Below are 17,630 nucleotides of genomic sequence, written 5' to 3'. Positions count from 1 at the left end.
TCCTTGTGGTTCTGATTTAACAGAGTTCTGTCACCACCTTGCTGCTCCCCTAGGTCCCCATATCCTGCCAGTGTCCCCCTTGGATGATGGAACGGGGAGAAGCAGCCCAGCTCACGATTTGCATTTGCTGCCAGCCTTCCAGAGCCTCGAGTCACTCTCTGTTGGGTCTGGTTGAACCTGAGCAATTTAAACAGTAGGATGGGGTTACTTCTACCCGGAAAGCATAAGTGTAAGTGAAGAAGCAGGGCCTCGCCTCCCCTCTGGTGTCGAGACCTCCCTTAGCCAGCGCTCCTCGGCCTGGCATGTCTCTGGAGGTGCCTGTCAGTGGAGCAGGGTGGGAATTTCTGAGCATCTGGGAAGCAGGAAGACTCTCTTACTCCTTGTGGGTACTTAAGGCCAGGGCAGCTTTTCCTCACCCTCTTTGGCCCTTGCAGGCAAGAAGAGCAGACCTCAGATTGCATGTGTATGACTCAGGTCCTTCTTTCTCTAACAAACCATACCCATCGTTGCACAGTCTCCTCACTGGGGCCCAGACACACCCAGGTGCCCAGCCTAACTTGTGCTTTGAGAACAGCTGGCAGGGCCCACTCATTTACCAGCCCTTCCTGAATTTCCTTCAGAAAGTGTGACGGTCTTCCACCAAGTTGCTCAGCTTTGGCTCTCCTCCTGCGCTGGGGGAGAAGCCACGACACAGTGAGAGAAACAGGGATTTTACCCACAACCGGGACCTCCTGCTGGAGGTGGGGTGAGATGTTGCCATTCAGCATCAGTGAGTGGCCACAGCAGTTGGATAAGTTTGGTTGGGGCCATGGAGAGTAGGCTGGCCTAGAAGGCTGTGTCCTCGCCCCAGGGCCAGCCTGTGCGGGCAGGCGCTTTCTTCAGGAGGCATGTAATTACAGAATGGCTTGTTTTTCCTCTGTTGTGTTGTCTGTAATCGCCAGTCTGGAGTTGGTGCTCCTGGCCAGACACAACATGCGGGGGCAGACACACACAGTCAGCTCTGCGCTCCCCTCCCGCCTCTGCTGGCCCTGCCCCAGGAGCGCCTGCCACCCTCTGGCCCACGCCTCCCACACCTGAAGAGCAGCAGCCTGCAGGTTCTAGGAACATGGGGGCAGAGAGAAAGAGCGAATCGGTTGCGGGCCAGGGAGGAGGAGGTCTTGGGGTTGGGGGTACCTGGAGTAAGGTGGCAGATGTCAGGACAGCCACAGGGTAAGCAGAGGGGAACTGATGTGTGTCCAGGGTCTAAAGGCCTGGCCAGAGGAGGGACGCCCTCCTGGCTCCCTGGCTGTTCCTGTTAGCTTTGCCCTGCCTTCCTGAGCATGGTCTTCATTGCAGAACAGGCAGCTTCCCAGGTGACCTGCAACCCACTGGGATTTGTCTGGCCCTTCCTTTCTCTTGCCTCTCCACCTCTGCAGGCCAGCCCTTCCCTGCCTGTGGGAGGTTCTCCCACTTTATCATTTCTGGAGGCCTGGCCTAGGCAAGTCCTTCCTGGGAACTCTCACATCCCTCCTGCAGAGAGGGAGGGAGTGGGGGCTTGGGAGGGCTGAGCCTGAGCGAGAAAGGGCCAGTGGGGAGGCGAGGCCCGGGAAGCCCTGCTTTCTCACCCTAGCCCTGTTGGCAGCGGCTGGGCCTTCCCAAGTCTCATCTTCCCTGGGCCGGGAGGAACAGGCATCACCCCTCTGGGCCGCCCCTTGGACACGAGAAGGCCTCTGGTCCCCTTTCCTTTTCTCTCCTGCTCTCGGCCTCCTGGAGGCTTCCCCTTCCATGTCAGGAGGCAAGGAGGCAGAGGTAGAGGCCTTAGCCTTACCCGACACTCACTTGTCCTGGACTGCCCTCTCAGGGAGGCCCCAGGACCCCTGCCAAAGGGAGGTGGGGGCTTTGGAGTGCAGTACGCACCCATGCTGGGGTGTGGGCCTCCTGCCCGGAGGGCCTTTTCTTTCTGAGCTGAAATAACCAGTTATCCCCTCTGGGAAGAAGCGGCTCTCATCTTCATAATCCCCCAAAGCCACCATGGAGAGATGGGATTAGGTGAGATTTAGGCAAGGGATCTGGGAAGTCTTGGGCCAGGCCGGCTCTGGAGCCCGTCCTGATCCCTCAGGTCCAGGAAGTTGGCAGGAGGCCAACGTGGGGCTCCACTCAGGTGCCACCTACCGCCAGCTCTACAGCGTGGATGCTCCCCCATCCAGCAACCCCTTCTGGTTGTGGAGATGTGTGTCCTGCGAGGGGAGAGGCTGCCAAGGGGAGGGGTGGGTATGGAGACAGGTGGGGAGGAGGAAATCCAGAACATTAGTGGGCAAAGCCAGGGCAGGACCCTGGGCAAGGCAGATGTATGGGTGATAGGAGCGGAAGGGGGAGGACAATGAGCCGAGGCAACCAGGCGTCACTGGCTCAGCCTCCCGGGGTCCGACTCAGTAGATAACTCTGAGTCCCTCTCTGGGTGCCCAGGTCTAGGGCTTCGCTCCTCTTGCTTAGGAACTTTTCCTGGTGGAAGCTCACATTGGTGCTCTTCAGGTGGCCCCTGGGAGACTCACTTCTCCCCCAGGCACTGCCTTTCCTGAGGGCATTCTTTTTCTTAGGACCCCTGAGTTGGGGATCTGTGCATTAGGTTCAACCTGGGATAGGCCTCACCTCCAGAAGTTTTGACTCGGTAGGTCTGGGGTGGGGCCTGGATGTCCAGAGTTTTAAAAGCTCCAGGTGTTTCTGCTACAGATCCTGGGTTGACACCCCCTGATTAAGGTATCATTGGGATCAGTGATGAATGTGTACATTCATTCATTCATTCAGCGAGGATTCACTGAGCTGCTGCCGTGTGCCCGGCACTGTCTTAGTGGATGGTGGGAGGGGTGTGGAGATAGGAAAATTCAGTACCTGTTTTCACAGCATTGGCAGTCTAGTGGGAGAGCAGACAAGTCAATCTATGATGACAGTTCTCCACAATGCAGACTGTGGGCCAGGTTGCCCAGGGTGCTGTTAGAATACAAACCTCCCCCCATAAGTGCAGCCCTAGGTTTTGGGAAAATTTCCCAGAGCAGGTGACGTTTGAGCTGAGTCTTGAAGGAGAAGTAAGAGTTGTCTGGGGGTGGGGAGTGTGTTCTTGGCCAGGAAAATACGTCAAGGTATTTGCATATGGGCTGGAGGAGCATGGCATGCGGCAGGAGTAGCAGGAAAGGAGTCTGGAGAAGCTGGCAGATCGCAGATCATGCTCAGGAGTCTGGGCTTGATTTTAAAGGTACACGAGGCCAGCTGATCAGCTGAGCCCTCACTCTGGCTGGGGTGTTGCAGCTGGTTTGGAAAAGGTAGGGACAGGGGGCAGGAGGAGAGAGGCGCTGGCGGGAGGGTAGAGATATTCTAGTCTGGGGTGTTCCGGCTCTGGCCTGGGTGCCTGGGTGCCTGGGTGAGGTGGCACCTGCAGGAGAGGGGCTGAATTGCAGGGAGGGCCAGGCGGCGATTTCGGAGTTTTGGACATATGGACTCACAGGTACCTATGAAACAGCTGTGAAGCAGTTCAGTAAATGGGCCAGAATTCGGGGTACTGGTCAGGTTGGAGGTAAAATTTAGGAGTTGTAAGCTTATTGGTGGTGGGTGAATCCATGACTGTGGCCGAGGTTGCCCTGGAAACGTACATAAAGTTACTAAGAAGATGTGGGAAGATGCACTGTGGGGTAGACAGGGGAAAGGACAGAGTCGAAGAAGGAGAAAACAGGAGAGAAGCCCAGAAACAGGGGGTCTCAACCAGGAGAGGCCCAGCCGTGGGGTCACATAGGTCTGTGGGTGGTCCCCAGTGTTGCCTGGGGACTGCCTCGTCTATACCTTGTTCCACCCATCCTTGGTGAGATGAGAGCGTGGTGTAGTCAGTGCACGGTCCTTTCCTGGGAGCAGCTTTTTTCTGAGATTTTGTCCTTCCTGATGCTGTGGTGTGACAATATCCTTTCTTTTATGCAATGTAGTAACAGAAGATGGTGGGTTTTTCTTAATGTTTTTACCAGGAACAATGAAAAGCTAGCATCTGTATCTTAGTTCTCCTCTCACCATTTCAAAAAATATGTATTTTCTGGGGGCCAGCCCCATGACCGACTGGTTAAGTTTGCACGCTCTGCTTCGGTAGCCCAGGGTTTCACCAGTTCAAATCCTGGGTGCGGACATGGCATCACTTGTTGGGTCATGCTGAGGCGGCGTCCCACATGCCACAACTAGAAGGACCCACAACTAAAAATACGCAACTTTGTACCGGGGGGCTTTGGGAGGAAAAGGAAAAATTAAAAATCTAAAAAAAAAAAAAAAAGTATTTTCTGGCCCATGAAATCTAAAACTTGGCAACAGTGAGGTAAATTGGGAGGTCAGTGGTGAGAACATTCTGAGTGGGGCTGAGAGAGGCTGATGGCAGGGAGTTGAGAGGTGAGTGAAGGTGAGTTAGAAAACGCTGAGTACAGAAAGTTTGTATCGGTTTTCTTGTTAAACGTGGCTTTGAACATTAGGAACTGTGTACTTGAACACCCTGAGGGACCAGGGCCAGTGGTGGAAGAGAAGGTGAGGCTTCAGGAGGAGGGAGGAAGGGCCTGGTGAGATGAGAGTGGAGAGCCCCATCTTGGCAGGGACCTGAGGCCTCCAGGGAGATGCTGAGAGCCTCCTGCTTCCCTCCAGGGCGAGCCACCCTTGGCCCTGGGCCTGTCCACCCGGAAGGCCCTCAGCATCCTGAAGGAGCAGCTGGAGGCGGTGCTGGAAGGACACTTGAAAGAGCGGAAGAAATGTCTCACGTGGAAGGTGAAGCTTCTTCATGGGGAGGCCAGAGCCTGGTTGGGATGGCAGAAAAGCTTGGGAGGCCCTGAGGATGGGCTGTGACTCGCCCTGTCACTGTGGGCCATGTGACTTGACAGAGGCATCACTAAAAATCAGAAGGGAGTGCAGTTCCCTTTCAGAGTGATGTCTTGACCCCTCTGATGCAGGTGCCCAACAGGCTGGACCCCAGCTGAGATCAAAGCGAGAAGACAAAGGCAGCCACAGGGGCTGGGTCGGGTGGCTGTAGGGGGAAGGCGGCCAGATTCTAGCAGGATGGAGAACCTCAGCTCCTTCCTACCTCCTTGTCCCCGGACCTCTCACTCCCCGCCTCCTGTCCCTCCTCAGGAGCTGTGGAGGAGCAGCTTCCTGCACCACAGTAACCGCTGCTCCTGTTTCCACTGGCCGGGCGCCTCGCTCATGCTGCTGGCTGTGCTGCTGCTGCTGGGCTGCTATGGGAGCCAGCCAGCTGGCAGGTACACGGGCAGCAGCCCTGGGGAGAGGCTTCCTCCCGACCTCTGACACCATGGGGCCTGGGCCTATCCCTCTCCTGCCTCAGCAGAGTGTTTCTGCCGTCACCTGGGACATCCCAGGGGAGAGGGGCTGCTGCCCCCACAGATGGCACCTGCGTTGTTTAGAAATCCTCAGCCCCTTGGCTGGCTGGTGTCAGAACCAGAATGAGACACTCTTTTCAGAAGGGACTGGGCAGGGGTAGGTGGGGTGGGTGGGGTGGAGTGAGGGGGATCTAGGGCCCGGGGTTGGCTGGGTCTGAGAACCTCTCACTGCCTGCTCGTACCTTTCGCCTCTTCCCACCAGCCACAGGGTGGAGCTGGTGAATGCCTCAGCGCTGTTCCTCTTGCTGCTTCTCAACCTTGTTCTCATTGGGCGGCAAGATCGGCTGAAGCGTCGGGAAGTAGAGCGGAGGCTCCGAGGGATCATTGACCAAATCCAAGGTGAGGCCAAGGGTCAGACATGTTGGGTGGGAACTGATGCCCTGTGATGTGTCAGAGCCCTAAGAGCTCCCTCCTGGGTCACAGCCCGGAGCGCCAGCATACTGGCGTTGGCTTTGGCCAGCATTCTGTGGCTGTTGTCATCAAGAGAGGTAGAAGGATACACTGCCCTCTTTAGAGCAGGGCAGTGAGAGCCCATGGGACAGTTGTGGGTACTCAGGAAGTGGCCTGGGCGGGCAGGAAGGCTAATGGCGGCACAGTAGACTTGCGGCTTACTCCTGCTAGTTGGGAGACTAACAGAGAAGACCTTCTCTCCTGGCAGGAGGACAGTTGAAATTTTCTCTCCCAAGGCTGTCTTGTCTGGTGATACTGGGCCAGGGGAGGTGTGACGGTGGACCAGAGAAGTTTGAAATCCTGCAAGAATCAGAGTTGGGGATAGGGAGCTGGGTTCCCAAGATGGGGCAGCCCAGTTCCTAAAGAATAGGATTGCTTGGTCAGATTTCTGCTTGTGCTTCCATTCAGCTAGTGAGACAATGGTTCCTGCTTTCCAGAGACACGTGGTCTTGTAAGAGAAGCACTCCTACTCTCGAGAGACCTTTCTCTGACAGTCCTGGGGAGTGGAGGTTTAAATGCTAAGTGAGAATGTGTTGGTTCCTTCTGAAATGATTAATTAACTGCAGCCACGCGCCAGGCACTGGGAGTACAAGGGTGCCCAAGAAAGATGGGCCCTGCTCTCCGGACCTTAGTCTCTTGCTCAGGAACCGTGAGCGCCTCCCTCTTGCTTGTCAAAGGCATCCCACGTGGCTTCCAGAACCTCTGGCACAGGCTCCCACCATGCTCTCCAGCCTCTTCTCTTGCTAGTCATCCTCAGGTTAAAACTACTTACCACTCCTAAACCCACTGTAGACTTCTCTGCCTCTGTGTCTTTGTCCTGCTGTCCCTTTGGCATGCTTCTCCCTTGCTCATCTCCTACTGACAAAATCTCACCCATTCTTCAGGACCCATCTTAGATGCTCCTTTTTCCACAAAGCCGTCTCTGATGACCGCAGCTCTTCTCTGCTCCTGTGGGACTGGGATCTTTCCTCACACTCTTAGCATATGTTTGCCTTGTTTGGAGTTATCTGCCCACATGTCTCATCTCCCCTTTTGGTTGTGGCTCCTTGACGGCTGTAACTGTGAAGTCTTCACCTTTGACCTTTGTACCCCTCACGGGGCTCAGCACACCCCTCAGCAACATTTGTGAAGTGTATTTGAATGGAATGAGGATACAGAGAATAAAAGCTTCCGGCGTTCAGAGGAAATGGAAGTGCCTGGGCTGGAGTGGTTGAGAAAGCCTTCACAGGGGAGGTGACTTTGAAAGAGGGGAGCTGTTAGAATGAATGGCATGGGTTGATGCAGGCCTTCTGGGAAAGGAAGAAGAGCAGACACGGTTCCATAGGTGCCTGCTGGGTCTGGCTGGTGTGCAGAGCCATGGGTGAGGCTGTTTCCCTCTTTCCGTTCTCATCAGATGCCCTCAGGGATGGCAAGGAGATCAAGTGGCCAGATGCCATGTACCCCGACCTCCACATGCCCTTTGCACCATCCTGGTCCCTGCACTGGGCCTACAGAGATGGACATCTGGTCAACCTGCCAGTTAGCCTGTTGGTAGAAGGAGACATCATAGCTCTGAGGCCCGGCCAGGAATCATTCGCCTCTCTGAGGGGGATCAAGGTAGCTGGAGGCTTTTCTCCTTCCCTGGAAATGCTGTGGGAGCATTCACAGGCAATGGTGGGAGGGTCCCAGGGCTTCATCCTGAAGCTTTCTGGCCAGCTCATAGGCTTCTTGGCAAGGCCTCTAGGAGAATGGAGAAGAGCTGGAATGTCTTTGTCCTCCTTGTCCTGTTCTTTCTTTTCTCTGATCCTCAAGCTACTGGGAATCCGGTCCCACAGGCCCCACCCCAACTGACTCTTCACTAACTGATGGTCCCCAATCCCATGAGATGTCTCCACTTAGCTGGAATTGTCAAGGAAGAGTGGCTTCCGATAGAAGCCTTTAACTGCCCCCGCCCTCCTCCCCTTGGTCACTGGCAGGATGATGAGCACATCGTCTTGGAGCCGGGAGACCTGTTTCCCCCTTTCTCTCCACCCCCCTCTCCCCGAGGAGAAGTGAAGAAAGGGCCACAGAACCCCCAGCAGCACCGGCTCTTCCGCGTCCTTGAGACCCCTGTGATTGACAACATCAGGTAGGGGTGCTGCCCTGCCTTCCTCCTGTCCCTCCACTTCTCCTCTTCCCCATTGAGCAAGGGCTGGGGTGCCAAGGAAGGGGCCTTTTTCATACTGGGGCCCCCTTAGGGCAGGCATCTCTGTAGGTTCTTCTCTTTAGCATCTTGTGAGAATTCTTAGACTGGGTGATTGCCCCCCTGCCAGTCTGAACTCAGAGGGGACAGCTCTGGAGGCTGCCACAGGCCACTCTCCTAGGGGGCTACTTGGCCAGGGCCAGAGACCAGGAGGGAATTACAGGTCCCTGTGATGCTCAGGGAAGGTGTGGGTTTCTGGGCTCTCCCATGAATATAGGGTCACTTCTTTCTGCAGATGGTGCCTGGACATGGCCCTGTCCCGCCCAGTCACTGCTCTGGACAATGAGAGGTTCTCCGTGCAGTCAGTGATGCTGCACTATGCCGTGCCTGTGGTCCTGGTGAGTAAGGCAGGGCACGGGGCAGGGAGAGGGCCAGGAAATGGGGGAGTCTCAGGGCCAGACTCAGGTGAGCCTGTGAATGAAGAGGGGGTCCCAGAGTGAGCCGACCAGTGCCGGGGGGTGTGAGTGGGCAGAGGAGGGGGAGCCTTAGAGCCCGAGTCCCTCTCTGGGGAGGGGGGTTAAGGCTGCACCTCTCCTGTTCCCAACAGGCCAGCTTCCTCATCACCAATGCCCTGCGCTTCATGTTGGACGCCCCTGGTGTCACGTCCTGGCAGTACACCCTCCTCCAGCTACAGGTAACTCCCCTCTCGTGCTTTTCTCTCTCTTCAGGCTGGCTCCCCTCATAGTGCCCTGACTGCCCAGGGCTCCCTCAAGTTTCGGCTTAAGGAGGCCTGCTTCCCTTCTTTCCCTTCCTGTCCCCGAAAGACAACTGTCCCTTTCTACTCAGGGAATGGCCCCGGGCTGGGGAAGCCCTTCCTCCCTCCCTCCCTCCTTCCCCCCTTGCCTCCCTCTCTCTGGGCCAGCAGCTCTTCGGGAGCCGTCAGTGTGGTTCACTCTTTCCCAGGTGAATGGCGTCCTGCCCATCCTCCCCCTGCTCTTTCCAGTCCTCTGGGTTCTGGCAACCGCCTGTGGAGAAGCCCGTGTCCTGGCCCAGATGAGCAAGGCCTCCCCCAGTTCCCTGGTAGGTTGTTCCAAGGCATCCGGGGAACAGTTCAGAAAGAACAGAAAACAGACAAAAAGAGGGAGTCAGCTATGCCCAGCATCCAGGGGCAGAGGTCCAGCCCCGCCGTGGGCCCAGTGCTTTGGCAGGCCCTGGGCAGCTCTCTAGGGGCTTTCCCCTCTCCATCCAGAAGAGCCTCCAGGCCAGGCCTGGAGGTGGGTGAGCATCCATCCTGGCTCTCAGCAGATGGGAGATGTGGGGACTGGCTGGTGTCCTTTACCAAAGGTGCTGGGAGCCTTTTCAGTGTGGGCCCCCCCACCCCTGAGAGGCCTGTGTGAGGTGGCATTTTCCTCCCTGAGGCTCACACCCTCTTCTCCGTGCAGCTGGCCAAGTTCTCAGAGGATACTCTCAGCAGCTATACAGAAGCTGTCTCCTCTCAGGTACACTCACCAGGGATGGATTCCGCCCTGGGCCCCTGTAGCCACCAACCTGGGCTCCCTCAGGCCCCTTCTGGAACCCTGGGACTCCCCTACTTTATGGCCTTACAAGCCTCTGTCCAGGCTCTTGGAGCCCCCAGTCCGCCCGTCTCACATGGACAAATGCCTCTCCACCCCAACTTCCTGGCACCCCCTGGACTGTTCCTCTTTTGGCCCCAGAAGCCATCTCTAGGGAAATGCAGCTGAGCCCCAGATGGCCTCACAGACTTTCTGTCTCCCACCAGGAAATGCTACGCTGCATTTGGGGCCACTTCCTGAGGGTGATCCAGGGGACGTCGCCCACGCTGAGCCACAGCTCCAGCCTGCTGCACAGCTTGGGCTCTGTCACGGTGAGGGCGGGCCCTGCGGGAGGGTGTCTTGGTGGCCGTCTGCCATTTAAGTGGCCCCTGGGCAGTTTGGGGAATGCCAAATCCCCTTCCTCATCCCCATCTCTCCCTGCAGGTCCTGTGCTGTGTGGACAAACAGGGGATCCTGTCTTGGCCAAACCCCAGCCCAGAGACAGTGCTGTTCTTCAGCGGGAAGGTGGAGCCCCCACACAGCAGCCATGAGGACCTAACGGATGACCTCTCCACCCGCTCCTTCTGCCACCCCGAGGTAGAGGAGGAGGTATGGCTGGCTGCTGGGGGCCCAGCTGTGGGCCTGGCCGTTTGGCCCTTGGTGCCTGGCCCATGGCCTCAGAGAGGGTGGGGCTAGGAGGAGAAGGAGGGCTCAGGCACCATTAGGATCTGCCTGAGCAGTTCAGGCGGAGCCACCCGACAAGGCAGTGAGGGGACATAACTGCCCTGCCTTCCTGGTCCATGGCAGCTGTCGGGACCCTGGTCCGAGGCCTGGCTCCTTGTTCTCCTCAGCCCCATGAACGAGATGCCCTCCTGGCTGGCTCCCTGAACACTACCCTGCACCTTTCCAATGAGCAGGAGCGTGGCGACTGGCCTGGCGATGGTCCCAAGCCCCCTGAATCCTATTCCCACCACAAAGCACACGGCCGCAGCAAGCACCTGTCCGGCTCCAATGTGAGCTTCAGCAGGGACACAGAGGGTGGTGGTGAAGAAGAGCCCAGCAAGGTGAGAGGAGAGGGGAGCTGCCACCTCAGTCAGCCACAGGGTGTCTTTGCCTCCCCTGCCGAAGGGGTGCAGCCCAGCCTGGACGGATGAAGCCGAAAGCACAGATGTCGCCGCTGTTCTCGGGCCTTCAGGCTTGGCCAGGCAGGACCACCTCCTGAGGCCTTGCCCAGGGCTCTTCCATGAAGTAGGCTCTTCCACCTTTCTGGGTCTCACTGATGGTAGATAATTGGGGCAAGGCCCTTCCTCCTAGTCACGACCTTCTGAAGACAGACAGCCAGTGGCTCCCTCTAAAATATTTTCCCCTGGCTACCTTCACTGTTTCCTCTTTAGTCTGGTCATCCCTCTTCTTAGGTATTGCCAGTCTCATTGGGCGTTGATACCAGAAGCAGACAGGAGCCCAGGAAGGACAGGAAGAGGATTTTGGGGAGGGATGGGTTGATGAGCACTCAGGGACCACCCCCCTCACCCATCCCAGTCTGAGGCACCCCTTGCCGCCCCATGTTTCCCTCAGACCCAGCCTGGGCTGGAGGGCGAGCCCTACGAAGCAGAGGACTTTGTGTGCGACTACCACTTGGAGATGCTTAGCCTGTCTCAGGACCAGCAGAACCCCTCCTGCATTCAGTTCGATGACTCCAACTGGCAGCTCCACCTTACCTCCCTCAAGCCCCTAGGCCTCAACGTGCTGCTGAACTTGTGCAACGCCAGTGTCACGGAGCGGCTGTGCCGGTTCTCGGACCACCTGTGCAACATTGCCCTGCAGGAGAGCCACAGCGCCGTGCTGCCCGTGCACGTGCCCTGGGGCCTCTGCGAGCTCGCCCGCCTCATTGGTATGTGGCCACTGGCAGGGTTGGCTGTTGGCCTCTTAGAGGACACCAGGCCCCCAACTCCAAACAGACCAGTGCCGGGCACAGCATTTGTCAAGAGCACCGTCAGCCCTTTTAGCTTGTGGTCGTCCCCTTCAACCAGGCACTGCTTCCTAATCTGGGAAGATAACTGATGATAGCACGGGAAGGTGGAGGGAACCAGTCCGGTCTGACTGGGTTTCTCTCCGCACCAGGGATGGAGGTGCAGTGGTGGGGCTTCCTCCCTCCCAGAGGCCCTGAGTTGCTGTCCCTCCTCTTGCAGGCTTCACTCCTGGGGCCAAGGAGCTCTTCAAGCAGGAGAACCACTTGGCACTCTACCGCCTCCCCAGTGCTGAGATGGTGAAGGAGACCTCACTGGGGAGGCTCTCCTGTGTCACCAAGCGGCGCCCCCCCCTCAGCCACATGATCAGCCTCTTCATCAAGGACACCACCACCAGTGAGCCTCCATACTTGGCCCTCAGCAAGCCACACCTTCCAGGAGCTTGGCAGGGCGTGGCTCTTTTTAGGGAGCACTGGGCAGATGAGCACTAGATGGCTTCCCGAGACCTCAAATGTGGGAGGGATTGGATTTGGGGGCTGGGATGGTGGTGGCCACAGAGGGAAGGACTGTTTGAAGAACATGTGGTTTACTGCCAGCATTACCAGCCCAGCGGCATTCCGTACCCGCTTGCTCCCTGAGGCCTGGGGAGTTCCCACCCCCTCAGGGGCTCCTTAGCACCCTTCTCAAGGGTGGCATATGTTACCTGAGGTCAGAGTGAGGACAAGGGTGACTTGGGGGCTCATGATTTGGCCTTTCTCTCCCTCCACCCCTTCAGGCACAGAACAGATGCTGTCCCACGGCACAGCTGACGTGGTCTTGGAGGCCTGCACAGACTTCTGGGATGGAGCTGACATCTACCCTCTTTCGGGTTCTGACAGGTGTGTGAGGAAGCACATGCCAGTGGCAAGAGCAGTCAGCTCTGGCCATCTGCCTGCCTGGCTCTCAGGCATGGGGCATACCAGGACCACTTGCCTCACTTCTGCCCTGCTTCCCTGGCAGGAAGAAAGTGCTGGATTTCTACCAGCGAGCCTGCCTGTCTGGTTACTGCTCTGCCTTCGCCTACAAGCCCATGAGCTGCGCCCTCTCCTCTCAGCTCAATGGCAAGTGCATCGAGCTGGTGCAGGCGCCTGGCCAGAGCAGCATCTTCACCATGTGCGAGCTTCCCAGCACCGTCCCCATCAAGCTGAGCACCCGCCGCAACAGCTGGAGCTCTGATGGTACCATGTGCGTCCGTCCCAGTGGGGGCCAGGAGCGGGGAGGGCTTCTGGAGGGCCATGGGATCAGTTGTAGCAGAGGGGACAGTGGGCACAACACAGGACCTGGAACACCACAGTGGTACTCACTATCTGGTGAGATAGGCGAGTCCCTTAGTTTTCTCGTGTAGAACTAGGTTCTTAGTCTGCCCTCCTCACAGGTTTATTGTGACTCTCCAGTGGGATAATGTATAGAAAAGCACTTTTTTGAAAGCTATAAAGCATGGCATTGAGAGAACGTTAGCATTCTTTGAATCAGACAGAAAGCCAGGTCACAGACCTGCTGGAACAGAGGGATCCAGAGTTCCACCCACCCCCCACCCGACCCCCGCCCCACTCTGCCAAACACACAGACTTCTGGGCTCTTATGACCCAAGAGACCGTGATTTGAAGCCATTGCTGAGGGTAGGGCCAGCCCTTTACCCCTGGAGCAGGGCTGGGCTCTCTTGTTACTCCGTAGGATCATCACCTGACTGATGAGTACCTTTCATTGTCTTTTCTCCTGTGTTTGTTGGCTCCTTTACGTGTCTTGGCTGTGTGTGCACGCGTGGCTGTGTGTGTGGTCCCCTGGGGCCTGCATGCTTATTGATTTGGGTGTGGCATCTGTGTGTGTGGCCCTGGGCTGCCTCCTGGAATCGCTGGTTCCTGGGTGTCCTGACTGGGCCGTGCGCTGGCCGGGCTTTGTGCCTTGTGCCCACCTGAAGAAGGGATCGGGGAGGTGCTGGAGAAGGAAGACTGCATGCAGGCCCTGAGCGGCCAGATCTTCATGGGCATGGTGTCCTCCCAGTACCAGGCCCGGCTGGACATCGTGCGCCTCATTGACGGGCTGGTCAATGCCTGCATCCGCTTCGTCTACTTCTCTTTGGAGGATGAGCTCAAAAGCAAGGTAGGGGGAGCCATCTCCCTCTGCCACCACTGACTTTCTCCCTGTGGGCTTTTGGGCCCATCTGTTCATTGCCATCTGCCTTTTGCAGGTGTTTGCAGAAAAGATGGGCCTGGAGACGGGCTGGAACTGCCACATCTCCCTCACACCGAATGGTGACATGCCTGGCTCTGAGATCCCCCCATCCAGCCCCAGCCATGCTGGCTCCCTGCATGATGACCTGAATCAGGGTGAGGGCAAAAGTTTGTGGTGGGGACAAGGTGGGCTTGGGAGGTTCCCCCTGCTTGGACCGCAGCTAGAAAGAGCCTCCGTGGATCCCTCCTGAAGGAGCATTCCCTTGGAAAATAGTTCTCATCTCCCTGCAGTAATGGTGGTCAACAGGGGAGGAGGAGAGACCTGGAGGCAGGAAATTCTGTGCCATCTGCAGGGCAAGGAAAGGCCCCCAGAAGGCTGGCCCTAAGGTGAGGGACAGGCTTTCATCCCAACAGTTTCCCGAGATGATGCAGAAGGGCTCCTCCTGATGGAAGAGGAAGGTCACTCAGACCTCATTAGCTTCCAGCCTACGGACAGCGACCTCCCCAGCTTCCTGGAGGACTGCAACCGGGTACGATGGGAGGGCCTGTGCCCCCACACTTCTGGAAGTGGCACATGGCTGGTCCAGGGCAGAGAAGGGAGGGTGGAGGGACCTTTCTCCCCAACCCTGAGGCCCTCGCATCTCTACTATCTCCAGGCCAAGCTGCCCCGGGGCATCCACCAGGTGCGGCCCCACCTGCAGAACATTGACAATGTGCCCTTGCTTGTGCCTCTCTTCACAGACTGTACCCCCGAGAGTGAGTACTGTGGCCATGGTTACTCAGACAGCCTGGCCCCTTTTGCTGAGCACTGCCTAGGCTCTGGAGGGGATGTTGGTTTCCTATGCAGGGAGCAGAGGAGCCTGGGCTAGGATGAGCTGGGGAATCCAGTGGGCTGGTGCCATCAGTGTGCCCATTCTAGGGAGTCAGAAGTGACAATAGTCATACAAGCTTCATGATACTGAGGGTAGGATGGTCCTAAAGAGGGGCCTGCTTGTCCTTGTCTCCTGTTCTCTTGTCCTCTGGTTCTCTGCCCGGCACCCCACATGGGGCTCTGCCTGCCTGATTCTTGTGTCCCCTGACTTTGCCCCCTCAGCCATGTGCGAGATGATCAAGATCATGCAGGAGTACGGGGAGGTGACCTGCTGCCTGGGTAGCTCTGCCAACCTGCGGAACAGCTGCCTTTTCCTCCAGAGTGACATCAGGTCAGGGCGACAACCTAGAGCTGGGGGCTGGCCTCTTCCTCCTGGAGACTTCAGACTCAGGCTTGCCTGGGGCTGGGGGCATATTCTGTGACTGATCTTGCCCTTATTAGGACCAAGGGACCTTCCTGGGCGTGGTGGGGAGAAAAGGGAGCAGGTGCTTGCTCAGTCCCAGGGGAGTTAGGGTCTTTGTGGAGTGCTGCTGATGGGTATGCTCTCCCCCTACGCTGAGCAGCATTGCCCTGGACCCCCTGTATCCGTCCCGCTGCTCCTGGGAGACCTTTGGCTACGCCACAAGCACCAGCATGGCCCAGGCCTCGGACGGCCTTTCTCCCCTGCACCTCTCGGGACAGCTCAACAGCCTGCCCTGCTCTCTGACCTTTCGCCAAGAGGAGACCATCAGCATCATCCGGCTCATCGAGCAGGTTCGGACTTATGGGGAGGGGTGCAGGGCCTATCTGGGGTGGGGAGTGTGACCCAGGATCCATCTGGGTTCCCAAGGGCTGGTTCACTTTCAAGTGGAGCCCTCCCAGCCAGTTTAGTTTACCTCCTCCCCTTCCTAGCAGGAGCATCTGGGGCATCTGGCTCTGGGCTGAAGCTTGTCAGCTGCAGGGCCTGAGAGAAGCCACAATCTGTCCCTCCTGGTCCCTAGGCTCGGCACGCCACCTACGGCATTCGCAAGTGCTTCCTCTTCCTGCTGCAATGCCAGTTGACTCTTGTGGTCATCCAGGTGAGGTGGGGCCAGCTGTGGCCAGCGGGCCTCCCCGCCCACTCCTGCACTCAAGGGCCAGTAGAGTCTGAGGCGGGAAGCTGGGAGGAAGCAGTACAGCTGAGGGGGCCCCCAGAGCCTCTGTGGAACCCCTGGGCTTTTGGAGATGACCCCATCGGCAGGATAGTGTCCCTTCCTGCCCCAGCTCCTCTCAGCCAGAACATGAGTGTCTGTCTGGCCCAGGCAAGGCCACTCTGGTGCTCCCCGCATCTTAGAATCTGCTAGAATCTAATTGTGCTTCCTGGGTTCTCCTGGCCTAGTTCCTCTCTTGCCTAGTCCAGCTGCCACCACTCCTGAGTACCACTGACATCCTGTGGCTGTCCTGCTTTTGCTACCCTCTGCTCAGGTAAGAGCCTGAGCGGCCCCTTTGTGTCCAGGCAGGTGGGGTTGGGATGTCACTGAGCATCTCTGAGGGTCCAGGTTCTGGGAGCCCTGCTCAGTGCTTACCTCCTCGGCACAGGAGGCCTCAGGGGGACTCTCCCCCTTTTCTCATCTCATCTCCCTACCAGACCTGACCTTACTCCCAAGACTCCCAAAGGCTTCCCACATGGGAACTGGGGGACAGAGGGTCACAGTCACCATCCTTTACCCAGTCTCTGCTTTTCAGCATCTCTCTGCTGGGGAAGCCCCCGCATAGCTCCATCATGTCTATGGCAACAGGGAAAAATCTTCAGTCCATTCCTAAGAAGGTAAGCAGCGTGGAGCCCCGTGAGTCTGGGCCTTTCCTGAGGAATGTGAGTGTGGAGGGGGCTGATCTTTCAGAGAGAGAGCGATCAGGATGGGGTTTTTCCATCAAAATTTTCCCCAGACCAAAGGGGACATGGTCATGGTGGTACAGAGCTGGGAAAGACCCTTGCTGGGGCAGGCAGTCCCTGCTCCTATCCCCTGGGGCCTGCCCATTTACTGAAGAGCCTGTTGAATCCATGAAAAAGTCGGCTGGATGCCAGAGAGGCTGCTGCCATGGGAGTGATGGGCCTCCCTTCTTCCCGCAGACCCAGCATTACTTCCTGCTCTGCTTCTTGCTCAAGTTCAGCCTCACCATCAGCTCGTGCCTTATCTGCTTTGGCTTCACACTGCAGAGCTTCTGTGACAGCTCCCGGGCCCGCAACCTTACCAACTGCTCCTCCATCATGCTGCCCAGGTGGGTCCCGTCCCCTGGGGCTCCCCCAACACCCCCCAGTCCACTTCCCCGGGCCCAGAGGGGGCTGAGCCCACACGTTGCTTTGGCAGCCGTGCCGACACAGCTCCAGCCTGGTTTGATGACTTTGCCAATGGGCTGCTGACAGCTCAGAAACTCGCCGCTGCCCTGACTGTCCTGCACACCGGTAAGGGGGTCCGGGGAGGGTCCAATGGCAGCTGGTGGGGGTACCAAGGGGTGAGACCCAAGGCTGTGGGAAGTCTGACATCCCCCACTGACCCCATTTTCTCCAGTCTTCATTTCTATCACCCATGTGCATCGCACCAAGCCCCTGTGGAGAAAGAGCCCCTTGACGAATCTCTGGTGGGCTGTGACAGTGCCCGTGGTGTGAGTATCGCTTGGATGGAGGGCGGGAGGAGGGAGAAGAGCAGGAGCGGGCTTCAGCAGGGCTGATTTGAGGGTGGGATTAGGGCCAGAGGTTGAATGGTGCCTTCCTTGAGCTACTTGTACTGAGAAAAGCAGAGGAGGAAGCAAGAAGACCCAGGTTGACCCAGGCTGCCACCTTCTCTTAAGGCTGCTGGGGCAGGTGGTCCAGACGGCGGTGGACCTGCAGCTATGGACGCACAGGGATAGCCGCATCCACTTTGGCCTGGAGGATGTACCTCTGCTGACTTGGCTCTTAGGCTGCCTCTCCCTGGTCCTTGTGGTGGTCACCAATGAGATCGTAAAACTGCATGAAATTCGGTAAGCCACCAGCAAGGCACTCCCTCTGGGCTCAAGCATGTTCCCTAAGCCT

General features: G+C 57.6%; 1 protein-coding gene across 14 annotated transcripts in view; it reads left to right on the top strand.

Annotated features, from left to right (window-relative positions):
• TMEM94 (transmembrane protein 94) overlaps positions 1-17,630 on the top strand; it is a 33,551-nt gene that overhangs the window by 14,611 nt on the left and 1,310 nt on the right. For 2 of the 14 annotated variants that reach the window (XR_011522908.1, XR_011522906.1), the window contains 29 exons: positions 4,642-4,761; positions 5,122-5,249; positions 5,590-5,726; positions 7,231-7,433; positions 7,793-7,944; positions 8,294-8,396; positions 8,606-8,692; positions 8,962-9,078; positions 9,441-9,497; positions 9,779-9,883; positions 9,996-10,160; positions 10,403-10,615; positions 11,127-11,442; positions 11,741-11,914; positions 12,294-12,396; positions 12,518-12,735; positions 13,476-13,657; positions 13,746-13,884; positions 14,143-14,258; positions 14,385-14,484; positions 14,822-14,930; positions 15,163-15,352; positions 15,494-15,657; positions 15,957-16,042; positions 16,304-16,385; positions 16,689-16,837; positions 16,927-17,021; positions 17,128-17,221; positions 17,408-17,578. Coding sequence is in view for 10 of the 14 variants with exons in the window: in XM_008513271.2 (XP_008511493.2) it covers positions 4,642-4,761; positions 5,122-5,249; positions 5,590-5,726; positions 7,231-7,433; positions 7,793-7,944; positions 8,294-8,396; positions 8,606-8,692; positions 8,962-9,078; positions 9,441-9,497; positions 9,779-9,883; positions 9,996-10,160; positions 10,403-10,615; positions 11,127-11,442; positions 11,741-11,914; positions 12,294-12,396; positions 12,518-12,735; positions 13,476-13,657; positions 13,746-13,884; positions 14,143-14,258; positions 14,385-14,484; positions 14,822-14,930; positions 15,163-15,352; positions 15,580-15,657; positions 15,957-16,042; positions 16,304-16,385; positions 16,689-16,837; positions 16,927-17,021; positions 17,128-17,221; positions 17,408-17,578 (3,989 nt within the window). In the remaining 4 variants the exon portion in view is untranslated. Of the gene's footprint in view, positions 1-4,641; positions 4,762-5,121; positions 5,250-5,589; positions 5,727-7,230; positions 7,434-7,792; positions 7,945-8,293; positions 8,397-8,605; positions 8,693-8,961; positions 9,079-9,440; positions 9,498-9,778; positions 9,884-9,995; positions 10,161-10,402; positions 10,616-11,126; positions 11,443-11,740; positions 11,915-12,293; positions 12,397-12,517; positions 12,736-13,475; positions 13,658-13,745; positions 13,885-14,142; positions 14,259-14,384; positions 14,485-14,821; positions 14,931-15,162; positions 15,353-15,490; positions 15,658-15,956; positions 16,043-16,303; positions 16,386-16,688; positions 16,838-16,926; positions 17,022-17,127; positions 17,222-17,407; positions 17,579-17,630 lie in introns of all 14 variants that reach the window. The other 12 variants (XR_011522907.1, XR_011522905.1, XM_070560016.1 and 9 more) reach the window with 6 other exon arrangements.

This window comes from Equus przewalskii, chromosome 10, assembly GCF_037783145.1.
Source record: "Equus przewalskii isolate Varuska chromosome 10, EquPr2, whole genome shotgun sequence".
Classification (NCBI taxonomy): domain Eukaryota; kingdom Metazoa; phylum Chordata; class Mammalia; order Perissodactyla; family Equidae; genus Equus; species Equus przewalskii.
The sequence above is the reverse complement of the archived record's forward strand: the minus strand, read 5'-3'. Positions and strand labels throughout refer to the sequence as shown.